The 19490-nt window shown below is 40.0% G+C and overlaps 1 protein-coding gene across 4 annotated transcripts in view; it reads right to left on the bottom strand.

Moving 5' to 3' along the window:
• Positions 1 to 19490, bottom strand: part of LOC128706525 (uncharacterized) — a 138630-nt gene that overhangs the window by 94128 nt on the left and 25012 nt on the right. Inside the window, exon 1 of one of the 4 annotated variants that reach the window (XM_053801430.2) lies at positions 17563 to 18076. The exons of 1 other annotated variant lie outside the window; for it this stretch is intronic. Coding sequence is in view for 1 of the 3 variants with exons in the window: in XM_053801428.2 (XP_053657403.2) it covers positions 17577 to 17620 (44 nt within the window). In the remaining 2 variants the exon portion in view is untranslated. Of the gene's footprint in view, positions 1 to 17224; positions 17255 to 17562; positions 18077 to 19490 lie in introns of those variants that run through there. 2 more of the 4 variants (XM_053801428.2, XM_053801431.2) reach the window with 2 other exon arrangements.

Genomic DNA, 19490 nt, shown 5'->3' with positions numbered 1-19490 from the left:
TAAAAGTAGGCTAAGAAGTAAATGCGAGGGTCTTGGCAAGAGGTGTGGAGTTAAAAGATAAAGAATCACATATAAAGTGGGAGTTGTCACAGTTGCTCTTTGCTGATGACACTGTGCTCTTGGGAGATTCTGAAGAGAAGTTGCAGAGGTTGGTGGATGAATTTGGTAGGGTATGTAAAAGAAGAAAATTAAAAGTGAATACAGAAAAGAGTAAGGTTATGAGGATAACAAAAGATTAGGTGATGAAAGATTGGATATCAGATTGGAGGGAGAGAGTATGGAGGAGGTGAATGTATTCAGATATTTGGGAGTGGACGTGTCAGCGGATGGGTCTATGAAAGATGAGGTGAATCATAGAATTGATGAGGAGGAAAGGGTGAGCGGTGCACTAAGGAGTTTGTGGAGACAAAGAACTTTGTCCCTGGAGGCAAAGAGGGGAATGTATGAGAGTATAGTTTTACCAACGTTCTTATATGGGTGTGAAGCATGGGTGATGAATGTTGCAGCGAGGAGAAGGCTGGAGGCAGTGGAGATGTCATGTCTGAGGGCAATGTGTGGTGTGAATATAATGCATAGAATTCGTAGTTTGGAAGTTAGGAGGAGGTGCGGGATTGCCAAAGCTGTTTTCCAGAGGGCTGAGGAAGGGTTGTTGAGGTGGTTCGGACATGTAGAGAGAATGGAGTGAAACAGAATGACTTCAATAGTGTATCAGTCTGTAGTGGAAGGAAGGCGGGGTAGGGGTCGGCCTAGGAAAGGTTGGAGGGAGGGGGTAAAGGAGGTTTTGTGAGCGTGTTTGATAGGAGTGAATGGAGACAAATGGTTTTTAATACTTGACATGCTGTTGGAGTGTGAGTAAAGTAACATTTATGAAGGGATTCAGGGAAACCGGCAGGCCGGACTTGAGTCCTGGAGATGGGAAGTACAGTGCCTGCATTCTGAAGGAGGGATGTTAATGTTGCAGTTTAAAAACTGTAGTGTAAAGCACCCTTCTGGCAAGACAGTGATGGAGTGAATGATGGTGAAAGTTTTCCATTTCCGGGCCACCCTGCCTTGGTTAGAATCGGCCAGTGTGCTAATAAATATAAATATAAATATATAAGTAAATATATATATATATATATATATATATATATATATATATATATATATATATATATATATATATATATATATATATATATATATGCAAAACAACCACTCTGAAAGAATAGAGAAATTCCAAGCGCTTTCGTGACTACTCACATTATCAAGGATAATGTAATAATGTGAGTAGTCACGAAAGCGCTTGGAATTTCTCTATTCTTTCAGAGTGGTTGTTTTGCATATTTTGAAATCACCTGTTTACTGTGATCTTATTGCATATATATATATATATATATATATATATATATATATATATATATATATATATATACATATATGTATATATATTTATATATATATATATATATATATATATATATATATATATATATATATATATATATATATATACATATATATATATATATATATATATATATATATATATATATATATATATATATATATATATATATATATATATATATATATATATATATATATATATATATGAGAGAGAGAGAGAGAGAGAAAGATCGCAGTCAGCAGAACTCGATACTACTTTGGGACGGACAAGATTCCCAGGCAGCTCTCTTATCCACTCGGTCACAAATGCCTCATAGACTGGGCAGCCTGGTTCACAAGTCATATTTCTTTCCCAGCCCGGGCACGTCAGTCAGCCTCAAGCATGGATTCAAACTATTTCAATCTCCTTCTGTATGTTCTGACCTCTCAAGCGATTTTTATATCCATTGAGAAGCTAACGAAAAAAATATATTTCATTGTGTTTGGTTATTATTAAATTATTGTAAATTTATCTAAAATATATTTAGTTGGATTAGGATAAATTAAATTGCGCTTGTTATAACAAGGTTATATAAGTTTTTAAGGTTCTTTTGGTACAAAATTATTAATTTTTACATTAGCATAAATAAAAAAATGTATTTTTTAACGTATAAAAGAAAATTTTAGAAAGGATTTAATTTTAAGTGAGTTCCTGCTATTTGATCAGTTTTACCTATTCGGCACCACACACACACACACACACACACACACACACACACACACACACACACACACACACACAGGATGTTCCAGAGATGGGACACAGCAACAAAGGGACACAGTTGGAAGCTGAAGACAGAGATGAATCACAGGGATGTTAGGAAGTATTTCTTCAGCCACAGAGTAGTCAGGAAGTGCAATAGTTTGGGAAGCGATGTAGTGGAGGCAGGATCAATACATAGCTTTAAGCAGAGGTATGATAAAGCTCATGGTTCAGGGATAGTGATCTAGTAGCGACCAGTGAAAAGGCGGGGCCAAAAGCTTGGACTCTACCCCTGCGACCTCAACTTGGTGAGTACACACACACACACACACACACACACACACACACACACACAGGAGCTAAGACTCGATTCCTGCAACCACAAATAGGTGAGTACACACACACACACGCACACACACACACACACACACACACACACACACACACACACACACACACACACACACACACACACACACACACACACACATATATATATATATATATATATATATATATATATATATATATATATATATATATATATATATATATCTACATCTTAGCGTGGGCTGCCACTTCACTGCCTTGAGCGTCTTCTCCCAGAATCAAGTTCGTTCGGCCCGAAATACCTAGGCATGCTAGTGGCCTTCTTTGTAATTAATATTTTATAGTAAGTAAACCACACATTGTAAATTTTGCAAGGGAAAAAAGAAACATTTTCATTTTCAACCAAACTAGCGGTTCTGTGCGAATCTTTCTCATTGCTACTTCGGCAACAAGATGACGAACGTTAGGTTTCAACAATGTTAGGGTCTGAAAGGTTTGATTGTTTCAGGAATCCGCTCGCAAGATAGTTGTTGATGAAGAATGTTAACTCCGATAAGAGGGGTCGCTGCAGCTGGCCCAGGCACTGAATTCTCTGTGTCTGATGTGTTGTGGTCGTAATGCAGTGTATCCACCTGCAGATCCGGGGGTCGTTCCCCGGTACAGTTGGAAAACATTAACGTGTTTCCATAAGATACCAGCTGCCTGTGTTCATCCATCAGTAAAATGGGTACCTGGGTATTAGTCGACTGGTGTGGGTCGCATCCTGGGAAAAACATTGACCAAATTTGCCCGAAATGCTCAGCATTAACAAGCGGCTTTCCGTACAGTAGTATGTTAATGATGTCTGCTAGGTCTGTATACCTTGTACCTGTACTTTTAGAAATTATTATTATTATTATTATTATTATTATTATTATTATTATTATTATTATTATTATTATAATGAATGTCGGTTCGGTAATGGGATCATCAATAAGGTTGTTGCCGGTGACTTTGCTGTCATGATTGAAGTGGTTGGGGATTTGCCGATTCTCTCAGGAATTGCTAGACAGACGTTGCCTAATAGGTTGTGCTAAGGCTTAATGGCGCCTCGGGCGTCTGATTTGGTGGAACCGCCATTTACATGCTTAAGAGGGACTGAATTTCCCTGCAACATATGACCTAGCAGCTCTGGAGATATAAGGCAGGGCCTTGCTAGCAGTAAATCTGAATACCTCCAGGAGGTCTTCGCACTTGTGGAGGTCGTCAGTTGAGTTTTCAGGTGTTTGTGGAGGCTGTGGGCTGCTCTCCGCTTGAAGCATGTGACCCAACACACCCAATTGTGAGCGTGAATAAGGCCACTCGCAATAAGTGCCCGATATGCTCCCCACATCTCACACGTGTCTTTTTTTTTCCACTGTTAGGTGTGTAGTTTTACTAGCTTTGTAGCTTGCTAGCTGCAACATCCTCTGCCATCCTTCAGTCTGTCTGGTAAGCCTAAATAAGACTGAATACCTATCGAGGCTGAGGGACTGATTACTCCATCTTCCACTGTCTCCCGTTCATACTCTCTTATAGAGTCGAAAAAGCCAGGCATTGAACTTGTGTCTTATTCATCAACTGATTTAGAAAGTAAATGAGAAAAATAAGAAAAAATCTATAAATCATGACAATGAAACGAGTTTTCGCATACAGGTTGAATGTCTACATGTCGATGATGACTCATGTTAACTGATTAGTCAACCTGTGTACCGCGCCATCTGTTAGATTTTCTTGTCATGGTCACCCACACATGTATGAGTGTGCTGTCCTTACGTTATAATCACACGTGGTTGTGTGTGTATGTGACCTTAGTCATCGCCATTGGTATGTACACACTGAGTTATTTTCACACACACGTGTGTATGTGTGTGTGTGTGTGTGTGTGTGTGTGTGTGTGTGTGTGTGTGTGTGTGTGTGTGTGTGTGTGTGTGTGTGTGTGTGTGTGTGTGTGTGTGTGTGTGTGTGTGTGTGTGTATGTGTGTGTGTGTGTGTGTGTGTGTATGTGTATGTGTGTGTGTGTGTGTGTGTGTGTGTGTGTGTGTGTGTATGTGTGTGTGTATGTGTATGTGTGTGTATGTGTGTGTGTGTGTGAGTTACACGAGACGTGTAACTCAGTAATGAGTTACACGTCTCGTGTACTTCTCAGTCTCATACGATATAAAGTGTTTTTCTTGCAGCTAAAATTTTAAATAATACCGTTGCTTCACATCTTAAAAAAATGAGAGAACAGTACTAACAACAGACCGACATGTAACAAACAAACAAGCTTATTTCTGCAGTATGCAAAATGTAGTTTAGATGTAATAAAATACTGATAGGTATCAAAGAAAACCACTAGCATGCTGTTTACTTCGGGCAGACCAGGCCTGATGCTTACAGCCTACTGAAGAATTAGAAATTTAAAGAGTACAACATCATAGCTGGTGCATTGGGCCTAGGCGCCATGTTGCTGATATTACGGCCTGCCTGCCATGTTTCCTTCCTGAAACTGGGCTTGCCCGCTTGCCCATGCACTCGTCCCCTTGTTTGCGCACCCCTCCGCCAGCTTGCATACGCCCGTACGCCCGCACGCCCACTTACCCGTGTTGGCATGGATAATCAAGTGGAAGGAGACAACATTAAAGAAAACATCCTTGCTTTAGTGTTGTTAATTACGGCTTGGCTTGGGAAGACTCCAGCAAGCACTTACGTGGCTTTACTGCCACGGACGCGCACTTGTCCTACGTGCAGGGACTATCATACACGTACCTATTTTTATTGCCACGAACACGCAAGCATTATCCTCCACTACCCGAGAGGGCGTATTATTGAGAGGGTTGTACTCTTCAGTGTGTATATACTGAGAGGTACATGCTTTAACTATCAACTGTGCTTCTTCCTCTTCTTCTTCTTCTGATTATTATTATTATTATTATTATTATTATTATTATTATTATTATTATTTACGCAGAAGAGCTAAACGTATTAGGATCATACAGTTACTGGAGGATAATACACTATCATGAATTTCTTGGTACCTTCAATAGCATCAACGTACCCCTTGAAAGGCCCTTGGATTAAGAGCTCTTCCTCAGCATCTAAGCTGGGGAAGGCCTCTCCTTCAGTTTTATTGCACTTTTCAGCGAGTGTCTTCCGTCTTTAGTGAATACCGTCCTCCGCAACGTCTTCGACATCTTTCACCTCACCTTCGACAGTACTTAAGATTCTATTCTCATGCTTCACCTGCAGAATACTCACCGTGCCCTTGTCATAGGGCTGCCCCCGCCATAGGGCTATAAGAGGTACATCAGTTGTACCAACTGTGACACTTCTTCGGGAGTCACTGCCTGGTCACCACATGGAGAAGACCCGGGCCAGGACCCGTCCTGGAAAACTTGCATCAACCTGATGAACTTGAGCTTCATGTCGTTCCACACCATGGAGATGAACTCTTCTCCATTCTGAAGGACTGACCACCTCAAATACTGTTTCTCCAAAGTTGATGGACTGATTACATCATCTTCTTGTCACTACAACTCCTGCTGCTGCCTCTGTATTTGACTGTGTGGAAAAAACATTTCAACTACAAAGATACCCAACTGTTGCACATGTGTCTGGATGATTATCACAAGTAATATTTCTCTTATGAGAATTTTTGTGCTATATTCTTAAAAGGAATTGTAGCATCTACAATATTGACCAGAGTCGAGTCGCTCACTGGTGTACCACAGACACTGCGGTGAAGACAACGTTGTTCTGCTTGCTCATCAACGTGTCTGTTCTTCACCCACTGATAATGTATCTAGAAATATCTATATTCTGTGCTTAGGACTGTAAGGCTTTTAAGATATACGACATATTTGTTCATATCACATTTAATCAGCGCCATGGAAATCCGGGACTGATCATTATCTCTCCAATGCAGTTTTTATTGTGATGTTAGCTTTTGTTTCCCTGTTGTCAACATTCCTCAACTGTAATGAGAAAATAAGAACGAATGCCGCGGTAGGCCTATTGGCATATGGTAGGCAGTGTCCCATAGCTCGATTGGTAGAGCACTCAACTAACACACTGAGGTCCGTGTGTTGATCCCCGGTACGGGTGGATTACAATTACAATCATGGGGAGCTGGTACGGGTGGATTACAATTACAATCATGGGGAGCTGGTACGGGTGGATTACAATTACAATCATGGGGAACTGGTACGGGTGGATTACAATTACAATCATGGGGAGCTGGTACGGGTGGATTACAATTACAATCATGGGGAGCTGGTACGGGTGGATTACAATTACAATCATGGGGAGCTGGTACGGGTGGATTACAATTACAATCATGGGGAGCCGGTACGGGTGGATTACAATTACAATCATGGGGAGCTGGTACGGGTGGATTACAATTACAATCATGGGGAGCTGGTACGGGTGGATTACAATTACAATCATGGGGAGCCGGTACGGGTGGATTACAATTACAATCATGGGGAGCTGGTACGGGTGGATTACAATTACAATCATGGGGAGCCGGTACGGGCGGATTACAATTACAATCATGGGGAGCTGGTACGGGTGGATTACAATTACAATCATGGGGAGCTGGTACGGGTGGATTACAATTACAATCATGGGGAGCTGGTACGGGTGGATTACAATTACAATCATGGGGAGCTGGTACGGGCGGATTACAATTACAATCATGGGGAGCTGGTACGGGCGGATTACAATTACAATCATGGGGAGCTGGTACAGGTGGATTACAATTACAATCATGGGGAGCTGGTACGGGTGGATTACAATTACAATCATGGGGAGCCGGTACGGGTGGATTACAATTACAATCATGGGGAGCCGGTACGGGTGGATTACAATTACAATCATGGGGAGCTGGTACGGGTGGAAACATTAGGACGTGTTTCCTTAAGACACCTGTCCATATTCACCTATCAGTAACATGGGTACCTGGGTGTTATTCGACTGGTGTGGATCGCATCCTGGGATAACATTGACCTAATTTGACCGAAATGCTCTGCATAACAAGCGGCTTTCTGTACAGTAGTATGTCATTGATGTCAGCTAGGTCTGTGCACCTTGCACAAGCACTTGCAGAAATAAAGATTATTATTATTATTATTATTATTATTATTATTATTATTATTATTAGTTCAGTTCTCACCCACCCACTCATTTAGTTGTTCAATTTATATATAATTTTAACCGAAGCTCTCGCCTCATTGATGGTGCCTGTGAATTTGTTCTACTCAACTCACTTGCTAACGATATGTACCTACTGTATATTCTTTCTAAATGTAGTTTTTTCCAGTGTGAATACATTGTTTCAAGTCTTGTATTGGTTAGATATTTTTAGCAGATTTTATATCTTCTTTATTAATAATTCCTCTTTTCCATTTGTACATCTCAGTTATATGTACCCCAATTCTACGTCTTTCCAGAGTGTACATATTCAGTGCCAGTGCCTATCTTCGTAGGAAAAGTTTCTGATATAGGGCATCAACTTCGTCATCCTCCTCTGCATGCTTTCCAGTGTATTTATGTCCTTTCTGGAATATGGGGATCGAAACTGAGCAGCATAATGTAAATGAAGCCTCGCTAAAGATAATCGAGGGTACAGTATAATCTCAGAACTTGGCGAGGCTGGTTGGTTAATGATGCTACAAGACCACTGACTGGACTAGGGTCATTAAGGCTCCACGTAACCTTTTCAAAAGCAGACAAGAATACTTTAATCCCTAAAACAGAGACTCGAGTAAATTCGCAACATTTGTACACTGAGAGAAATACACATCTCAGTGTATATATCCTGTGTGAGGACTTCCATTATATACACTCTCTGATATGAAACCAAGAATTCTATTAGCTTTATTGGCTTTAAATTTCTGTTAGCCTAAACTCTTACATCTTTTTCACATTCAGTTTGGTTAAGAGCTTTCAGATTCCATAGTTATTTTATTTTCCTAGAATTACAACTTTATATTTGTCCATATTGAACTACATCTACCACTTCTAGGACCACAACATCAACCTATCCAGGTCATTTTTGAAGCCCTGTAGTGTCCTCATCAGTATTTATCCGTGAAAATTACTTATACCAATATTTATTCCCTCATTTATGTCGTTTATGTGCATTGTGAACAACATGGGTCCCAACACTAAGCCTTGTGGCACGCCACTGGTAACTAGTCCCCTACTGATTTCACCCCATTTATGGCTACTTGAATATAATTTAATAGTTTCTCTTTAGCTAAAACTAAGCAGTATCTTATGTGGTAAAATGATACTTGAGAAGTGAAGATTTCACTGCACTAAATATATTTTCTTGGGATGATTCCGAAGCAAAATGTTTTGAAATTTTTTATGAAGCAGTTCTCATCTTCTTCTAAACAAGACTTCAGCCTCAACATTTGCAGTTATAAACTCAATAAGAGTCTGTTGAAAATGGCGTAAAATACCGACAAGTTTATGAATATAATATATGTACAACATTAGGGAATATTTACCTTGCCACTACTGCTGCTTACGATACATTCCTCTTTATATGACAGATGAAGCCTACTACGTAGACGAAGCCTTTCAATAATAAGGACACTCAACTGTTGTACATGTGTCTTACTCATCAATACGAATCATAATGACTGTCAATGAATAAACAATGAGATGGACGGGAAGGATCGAACCGTTACCCTGTACATGTGTCTTACTCATCAATACGAATCATAATGACTGTCAATCCACGTACCTCTTTCTGTCCATCAGTTTCCCCATCATTCTTCTATTCATACATATATTAAAATAGTTTAAGGAACAGTTAGATTACGCAGATGTTCAAGGCAAGTCAATTAAAATATATTAATATAGGAAAATAAGTACGATGATTATAGTAAGTAATGACTCATGATTGTTACAATAACTGCGTGAGAATTAAACGATTGTAACAGAATGGTACAGTTTATGGGCGTAGAAGAAGTTAGGTAAGTTTTGTCAGGAAACAAACAAGTGTTTCCTGACGCGGGTGTTAGTCATTTGAGGACCTGCAGCTGGAACTTTTGGTCATCTGACCGAGGCCTTTCATTGGCTTACCGGTCCACCCCTTTAAAAATTAAGGTTATAATTATAACCATTTATTAAGAATAGTGGAGACAAATGGCACATAAGGATGAATACTGGATGAATGCTCACTTGATACCTTGCAATAGACGTATTTAACATAATATACTATAATTATGAATCACTCGAGGCTGAGAAGGGGATTTTTAACAATGTATTTAAAGTGGTTTGCAGACGGGAAATTTTTGGAAATCTTCTGGTAGTGAGTTCCAGATTTTTTTTTGTCTCAGAGCACCGAGTTCGTACTCAAGTTCTGTTGAACACAGGGAACGTTACAAAGGTATTTGTTTCTTGTATTCTGTGAGTGCTATTGCAGCTCTGGAAAGAATTTCAGAGTTGGATTTATATTTGAGCTGATTGTTCTCTATACCTGGAGTTTACCTGGAGAGAGTTCCGGGGGTCAACGCCCCCGCGGCCCGGTCTGAGACCAGGCCTCCTGGTGGATCAGAGCCTGATCAACCAGGCTGTTGCTGCTGGCTGCACGCAAACCAACATACGAGCCACAGCCCGGCTGATCCGGAACTGACTTTAGGTGCTTGTCCAGTGCCAGCTTGAAGACTGCCAGGGGTCTGTTGGTAATCCCCCTTATGTGTGCTGGGAGGCAGTTGAACAGTCTCGGGCCCCTGACACTTATTGTATGGTCTCTTAACGTGCTAGTGACACCCCTGCTTTTCATTGGGGGGATGGTGCATCGTCTGCCAAGTCTTTTGCTTTCGTAGTGAGTGATTTTCGTGTGCAAGTTCGGTACTAGTCCCTCTAGGATTTTCTAGTAAGGAGAGTAGTAAAAGTGAATGTCTTGTATGATGAATTAGATCAAATATTTTAAGAGTGAGATAGTGTGTTATCTGGCACCTGGTTGAGTACTGACCTGTATACAAAGCGGCAGCGGCAGCAGCGACTTCCAAGCTCCGTACTTTTCTCCAACTATCAGAGCTACCAATGCTCCTATGATGACCTAGTTACAAGCAAAACTGCACTACCCAACGTAGCACCCAGAATGACCAAAGATTACCAACAGTGAAACCTACAAATCGAAAATAATAGAGATCAAAGGAAGACTGCCCACAAACCGAAAGCAACACCCCGCTGCCAGCCGAACAACGTAACCCTAAGCTTTGTATAACTACAACTTCTTCTTAACTACAACAATTCCTGTAGTATTATGAGGCGCAATCTAAGAGGAAACAGCACCAAGGCCAGCAAGAAAACACCGAAAAAATCAACTATTCAACAAGTGTAGCCAGGTCAAGTGCAGATAATACCCATAGTCCACAGTTAGTGTTATATTGTCATAAATTTGTGCCCCCCTAAAATTCTAATACCCCAACTACTTTTAATTGTCATTGTTGTATTCAACGACCATTCTACCTCATAGTCTTAATTGTGTTTAATATCTACAGAATCTATCTCCTTTTTTACAACTTACCACATCACTGTTCCATATTATTTTATTATAAACTAACCATAACTTGTCTTCAATAATTCTACCTCACTTTAAAAAATACTCAATTGCCCAATTTTATTCTAAATCCCTATTATTGCCCAATTTTACTTTAAACTATATTGATCAAACTTATTGTAAACTTCTTTTATTGACCATTTTTATTCCATACTTTTTAACCTAGTATTTTCAACTACAACTTTTATATTATCCTGTCTACCATCTTACTAGCATATTATAACCAAGTCATTGCCATTTTTATTTTTATCATTTTTTTTTATTATTATTTTGCTACCTTAATTTGTGTATTTTATCCTGTCAATTTAAATCTAAGTATACTCAAATTCTTGTAAACAACTTATATAAGACCTTAGTGCAATTACAATTGAGAGTCTTGTTCCTTTATTATATTATTAGATTAATCACAGTTTTTACTCTAGCTCATTCTAGCTCAATACATAGTCAATACCAAATTCACTATACTAGACCATAGTGCAATTACTAGTGAGAGACTGGTGCTATTTGTAATTTGTATTTTTATATTATTAGACTAAACCTAGTTGTACTATAGCTCTTTCTAGCTCAATACATAGTCAATACCAAATTCACTATATTAGACCATAGTGCAATTACTAGTGAGAGACTGGTGTTATTTTTAATTTGTATTTTTATATTATTAGATTAAATTCAGTTGTACCATAGCTCATTCTAACTCAATACATAGTCAATACCAAATTCACTATATTAGACCATAGTGCAATTACTAGTGAGAGACTAGTGCTATTTTTAATTTGTACTTTTATATTATTAGATTAAACCTATTGTACTTTAGCTCATTCTAGCTCAAAACATAGACTCCACAAAAGTCATTATTAGACCTTAGTGCAATTACAAGTGAGAGTCTTGTTCTATTTTTAATTTGTATTTTTATATTACTAGTTTATACCTAGTTGTACTTTAGTTCATTCCAGCACAACACATAGACAACATCAACTTCATTATGTGTAGTAGTGACTATACTCTACATGACCAAAATACTCTAGCTATATACTTGTCCAAACTTCCTACCACTACAGATATCAGTACTAGAACTCAACACACAACTCAGGATATAAATAACCATAATTTAAACCTAGAAGATGATTGATCACGTTGACCCTGATCTAAACCTCCATAATCTGACACCCAATCAAAACCTATTGGAAAGTAACTGCCTTTATTACACAGCATCACAAGCCACCACTATCCTAAACAATGCTAAAAGTCTATCAGTACTTAACTACAACATCAGGTCCTTAAGCAAACACTATGATGACCTCCTAGCACTCCTTGAATCACTAAAGACACCCTTCTCCTGCATTATTCTTACTGAGACCTGGCTTAAGCAGGACACAATAGATATCTACCCTCTACCAGGATACACAGCAATTCACAACTGCAGACCAAACCAAGTTGGGGGTGGTATTGCAATCTATTACTCTAACCAATTATCTTGTCTTAGCACCACTTGCTTTAGTGATGAATATGGGGAATACATTTTTGCTAATTTTACTGTAAAAAACCTTAAGACGCCTATAACAATCGGTGCCATTTACCGGATACCTCACACAAACATCCCAAATTTCAGTGAGAAATTAAAGTCAATAATAACAAACAGACAAATGAATAAGCACCACCTTCTCTTAGCTGGAGACTTCAACATCAACCTTGGCTTACTAGATGATCAGCCTGTAACTGATTTCATCAACAATATGAACAACACACTTCTCATACCAACAATAACTAAACCAACCAGGCTCACTGAGACAAGTGCAACCATAATAGACCACATATGGACCAATATACTAGCCCCCCCTTAAATCAGGGATAATCACAGATAGCACTACAGACCACTACCCTACCTTCCTCCTGACAAACATTAGTAAACCACCACTTGAATACAACAAAGTCTCATTTAGACTCCATGACGAGGCCTCAGTAAGGAAGTTCACAGCTGACCTAGAGATTGTTGATTGGCCTACAGAATTCTCCAAGGCCAATGGTATTGATGACTGGACAGACATTTTTCTTAACAAATTACTTAGACTATACAACAAACATTGTCCTATAAAAACGAAACAGATCACAAACAAACGGCTTGGTTGCCCATGGCTAACCAGCACCATTCTGAAATCCATTGACAAGAAACACCAATATGAAAAGCAATATAGACAGGGCTTAATACACAAAGATACTCTTAAACACTATTCATCAGCTCTCACCAAAGTAATAAAGAAAGCCAAACAACTATACTACTCCAGTAGATTCACAGACACTAGAGGAGATATAAAAAAGACCTGGAAAACACTCTCTCAGATTCTAGGGACCCACAAACTGAGAAAAATCAAGATTATTGTCCTAACTAAACCTAATGAAACACCACTACATCCCACTGACACAGCTAACAAGATAAACGACTTCTTCTCAAACATAGGATCTAATCTCGCCAGTAAAATCCCACATACCAATGCCCATGCCGGGGACTACCTAGATGATGGGAATTTCCCTAATTCCTTCTATCTTGCACCAACTGAGCCCACGGAAGTCATTGAGATCATAAAGTCACTTAAAAATAACTTGGGGAATCTGTCTCATGTCCCACCATTACTGTACAAGCGAGCGGCCCATGTCCTTTCGCATGCTATTTCATTACTTTTTAACAAGTCACTAGAGACTAGCACCTTCCCGAAACTACTCAAGATGGCAAGGGTTACACCAATACATAAAGGTGGTGACCCTACAGACTTAAACAACTATAGGCCAATATCTAACTTACCATTGCTATCCAAAATCTTTGAGAAACTCGTGCACAGGAGACTGTATTCATTTATAACGGCTCAAAACATACTCAACCCCTGCCAATTTGGATTCAGAAAAAATAAAAGCACTAATAATGCAATCATAAAAATGCTAGATCTGCTTTACACAGCATTGTAAAATAAGGAATATCCACTAGGAATTTTTATTGACCTAAGAAAAGCTTTTGACACAGTAGACCACGACATCCTACTCCACAAACTTGATCACTACAGTATAAGAGGCCATGCGCTTGCTTATTTCAAATCTTACATTACTAATAGGTATCAGTACGTCACCATTAAAGACACAGCATCAGCAACACGGCCACTTGATACTGGAGTTCCGCAGGGAAGTGTTCTTGGTCCCCTGCTCTTCCTCATATACATCAATGACCTTCCAAACGTATCCCAACACCTGAAACCCATTCTCTTTGCTGATGACACGACTTATGTCATCTCTCACCCTAATCTTGCCACCCTCAACACCATTGTGAATGAGGAGCTGATTAAAATATCGACTTGGATGACAGCCAATAAACTTATGCTTAACACTGACAAAACCTACTATATTATGTTTGGTAGCAGAGCAGGAGATGCACAAATTAACATTAAGATTGACAACACTCTAATTACCAGAAATAATGGGGAAAATTCCTAGGCTTATACCTTGACAACAACCATATCCAGCATATAGCCAAAAAAGTATCCAAAATGGTTGGGATCCTCTCCAAGATATGATACTACGTGCCGCAAAATGCCCTTCTCACACTATACCACTCACTTATTTATCCATACCTCACCTATGCTATTTGTGCTTGGGGATCAACTGCAGCAACACACCTAAAGCCAATAATAACCCAACAAAAAGCTGCAGTAAGAATAATCACTAAATCCCATCCCTGGCAACACACCCCCCCACTCTTCATAGACCTAAACTTACTCCCAGTTCAGTACATCCACACTTACTACTGTGCAATCTACATCTACAGGGCCTTAAACTCTAATATCAACCTTGACTTAAAACGCTTTCTTGATAGTTGTGACAGAACCCACAGGCATAACACCAGACACAAACATCTCTACGACATTCCCCGTGTCCGACTAAACCTTTACAAAAATTCAATGTATGTCAAAGGCCCTAAAATCTGGAATACCCTACCTGAGAACTCTATAACTGCAGACACATTCATCACCTTCAAAACTACCATTAGAAAACATCTTATCTCCCTGATACACCCCGTCAACTAACTACACGAATACCACCTGGTGGTTCACACTTACACTCACTCACTCATTTGACCATAAACAGAAATATTAATCTCAATCTTAAAATAATGAATCCTATGATACTCCAATACTGAAACTATGTACTGTGCCAAAACAAAAGCATTCACATTGCTAAACTCACAAACTAGTATTTAGTCACTTAGCCATAATACCAACTTACCTCATAATTTGCAATATTTTAAAATAAAGAATTAAACTAAGTCTGCCCGAAATGCCTAGCCATGCTAGGTGTTCTAGTGGTACACTCTGTAATCATTATTTAACTACATGTAAACCACACAATAACCAAATTCTGTAAATTCAACATTGTAATCTTTATAGAGAATAAACTTTGAATTAGAATTTGAATTTGAATCATCCGAACAGCTGTTGAAGATCCCCAGGCACGAATACTGTAATCGAGGTAAGGATGGCTCAGAGAGTATTTCAGAGTAAGCAATGTTGGGTGAGACACATAGTAACGTATTTTGGATAAGATGCTCATTGTTCTGAAGACCTTGGGCATGTACCAGATGTTTGCGCTGAATTTTAAATTGCGATCAAGGTGTAAAACTAAGAATATTTTCCTCTTCATCATGTCTAGTAATAAATGTATTATTTTCTATAATAATAATAATAATAATAATAATAATAATAATAATAATAATAATAATAATAATAATAATAATAATATTTCTATGTGAGGGAAAAGCCCTTAAAAAGTGGAGGTTATGGTTGTTCAGACATCCAGGAACCATTAGCGTGTTACTGCCCGCACTACCATCTAGCGGGTTGAGGCTAAACTTCAGATCCTGGAGTTCCTCTGGTCTGATTTGCTTTAATTTCTACTTCTGGTGTGGGTTGAAGTTTGGAAAAGCACTCACCTTCACTCTTCTGATCAGCTCTGCTACTGGCGTGGTCAGCAAAGGTACACGCTAGTTAATTGGAGCAAAATTCCTGTGTACAGGAAATAGTGGGACATTACAACTCCTCACCTCTGAAATCTGAATTGTGGTACTACGACCGAATTGTGACAGGAATTCCAGAACATCGGACGAACACCGCCACCCAGGATAACCAACCCTATTTCTTCTAAAACATCATCAGAAGATCATCCTGGGCATAAGATACTCCTGTCCCAACATTCTACTGGAACCACAGCGGCCAATTTATATTATATTTTTAATTAAAATCATTAGAAAATGATCAGAGTTTTTATCTATTAAGTTGTTCATTATTTATTTTTCCATTCTTTTGTTCAGGCGGAAGGCGTTCCCCTGACATTCTACAAGTACATATACAACGTATACCTATAATATATTCACTTGTACATTTTTAGCTTTGCTCCCAAACATTATATAAAAAATCTTGTTGATATTACGAGTCTCTTGGTCATTAACCAAGGATATATCTTTACGAGCTAGAAATTTACAAAGTTGTCGAGAAAACCCGGATCTGGATGGTAGATGACAGAAGTTGAGTTATTTGCAAACAGAGCCCGCGTAAGTTTCTGAGGTGCATTAGGAAGGCCAATGATATAGATGAGGGATATGAGAGTGTCAAGGGTACTGCCCAGAGGCTATGTCACTGATGAAACCATGACGGTGGTGTCTGTTGATAAAGTAGGTCTAAGTACGAGAGTGAGTCACCTATGACAGCATAATGTTTTAATTTTAGATGCAAGATGTTGTGGTCTGAGCTTTCCATAGACAATAAAGAGACCCCAGGGATATTCTATATTTACAAGAGACATATAAAGTCATGAATTTTGAATATTACAACATTCATATTTTTTCCTGAAATGAAACTAATATTGTGAAAGGTTAAGATATCAAACTACGAGGTCATAACGAGACCAAACAAAGAGGACATGAAACCAAACAACGAGGACTTAGCAAGACTAAATAACGAAGACATAATGATACCAAATAACGATTACAAAACGATACCAGACATCGAGAGATTTGCATTACTGAGGGACACCAAAAACTTTACTTTCAAGCACTTACAAGCAGCTCCCTAAACTTACCTTCAATCTCTTACTAGCAGCTCCCAAAGCTTACCTTCAAGCACCTACAAGCAGCTCCCAAAGCTTACCTTCAAGCACTTACAAGCAGCTCCCAAAGCTTACCTTCAAGCACTTACAAGCAGCTCCCAAAGCTTACCTTCAAGCACTTACAAGCAGCTCCCAAAGCTTACCTTCAAGCACTTAAAAGCAGCTCCCAAAGCTTACCTTCAAGCACTTAACCCTCAAGGGAGTTTCGTTGACGCTGGTGAGGGGCTCTTGATCTAGGGAATTGGATCTGTGCTCCAGTTCCCTGAACTGAGCCTGAATGCATTCCATAGCCCCGCATAGGCGCTGTATAATCCTACGGGGTTAGCGCTCCCCATGATTATAACAATTGAAGCACTTACAAGCAGCTCCCAAAGCTTACCTTCAAGCACTTACAAGCAGCTCCCGAAGACGACGAAGGCGCAGATCCAAATGCACATGGAGGAAGACTGTTGTCTGTGATGCTGCTGTTGCTACTGTTACTCCTCCTACCGTTGCTACTGTTGATGGTGTTGCTGCTGATATTGTTCTTGTTATTGCTGCTTGTGACTGTGTTCCCGTTGTGCTGTTGCGGATGTTGCTGCTGTTGCTGCTACTTGTACTGGTGAGACTGATACTGCTCCTGCTGCTTGTACTGTTTCAGCTGTTCCTGTCACTGTTATTGCTACTACAGCTGTTGGTACTGCTGCTCGTACTATTACGATTGGTATTGTAGCTGTTGATGCTGGTTGAAATCTTGTTGCCGCTGCTGCTGCTGTTGCTACAGCTGTTAGTGTTCCACGGCTGCTGTTCGCGCCCTCCTTTCGTAGCTGACACTGCTGTTAGTGGCAACGGTGGTACTGCTGTCAGTGGCAACGGTGGTACTGCTGTCAGTGGTATAGGTGGTACTGATATCGCTTCGGACTCCCATTATCTGACTGAAGAGGGAGAAAGTGGGTGGAGGGGGAGGGGAGGAGTGGGAGAGGGGAAGAGGGGAAGGAGAGGGAGAAAGATAAGCGATGGGGGAAGGGCAGTCATTACCATGAGTAGTGTTATGGAGGGAAGCGCTAAATCCGTACGGGGGTATACAGTTCCCGACGGAATGGGAAGCGATGAGGCTTCATCCCAAGGAAGGGGGGGGGAAGAAAGGGTGGCTCCAGTGCCTTGGATTATGAGCTCATCATTAGCTCATGATCCATGAGAGGAGGATCTGGGCCAACTATGAGGGGAAGAGTGAGGAAACAAAAGGGGGTGGGAGGGGGTTATGGGGAGGAGAAGGAAGAATGAAAGGGACAGGATGACGACTGAGAGGAGGAGGAGGAAGAATGAGAGAAGGAAGAATGAGGAGAGGAAGAATGAGAGAGGAAGAAGGATTTCTATTGATACGTTATCATGAGGGGCGTCCTGGTATTGTTTGTACAGAACAATTGTGTGTATGTGTATGTGTGTGTCTGTGTGTTAGTTACCATTTTGTTCTAGGTACATGTCGATTAGACACTAGACGTGTTGTATATGCGTACTTATGTGTGTGTGTGTGGGTGTGTGTGTCAGTGCTCACCTAGTTGTACCCACTTAGTTGTGATTGCATGGGTCGAGTCACAGCTCCTGGCCTCGCCTCTTCACAAGTCTCTACTAGGTCACTCTTCCTGCTCCATGAGCTTTATCATACCTCTTCTTAAAGCTATGCATAGATCCTGCCTCCACTGCATCACTTCCCAGACTATTCCACTGCCTGACAACTCTGTGACTGAAGAAATACTTCCTAACATCCCTGTGATTTATCTGAGTCTTCAACTTCCATCTGTGACCCCTTGTTACTGTGTCCCATCTCTGGAACATCCTGTCTCTGTCCACCTTGTCGATTCCTCTCAGTATTTTATGTCATTTTCATATCCCCCCTGTCTCTGCTGTCCTACAGTGTCGTCCGGTCGATTTCCTTTAACCACTCCACGTAGAACATGCCCCTTAGCTCCGGTACTTTCTCTAATTTTCTAATATGCTTGGCTACGTGTGGGTTTCAAACTGGTGCTGCATACTCCAATATAGGCTTGACATACACGGTCATGAACGATTCCTTATTGAGATGTCGGAATGCTATTCTTAGGTTTGGTAGGCACCTATATGCTGCAGCAGTTATTTGATTGATGTGCGCCTCAGGAGATGTGCCTGGTGTTATACTCACTCCAAGATCCTTTTCCTTGAGTGAGGTTTGTAGTTTCTGGGCCCTAGACTGTACTCCGTCTGCGGTCTTCTTTGCCCCTCCCCAATCTTCATGACTTTGCACTTGGTGAGTTTACCTGGAGTTTACCTGGAGAGAGTTTCGGGGGTCAA

Source organism: Cherax quadricarinatus, chromosome 3, assembly GCF_038502225.1.
Source record: "Cherax quadricarinatus isolate ZL_2023a chromosome 3, ASM3850222v1, whole genome shotgun sequence".
Classification (NCBI taxonomy): Eukaryota; Metazoa; Arthropoda; class Malacostraca; order Decapoda; family Parastacidae; genus Cherax; species Cherax quadricarinatus.
This window is presented reverse-complemented; position numbering and strand designations above follow the sequence as displayed.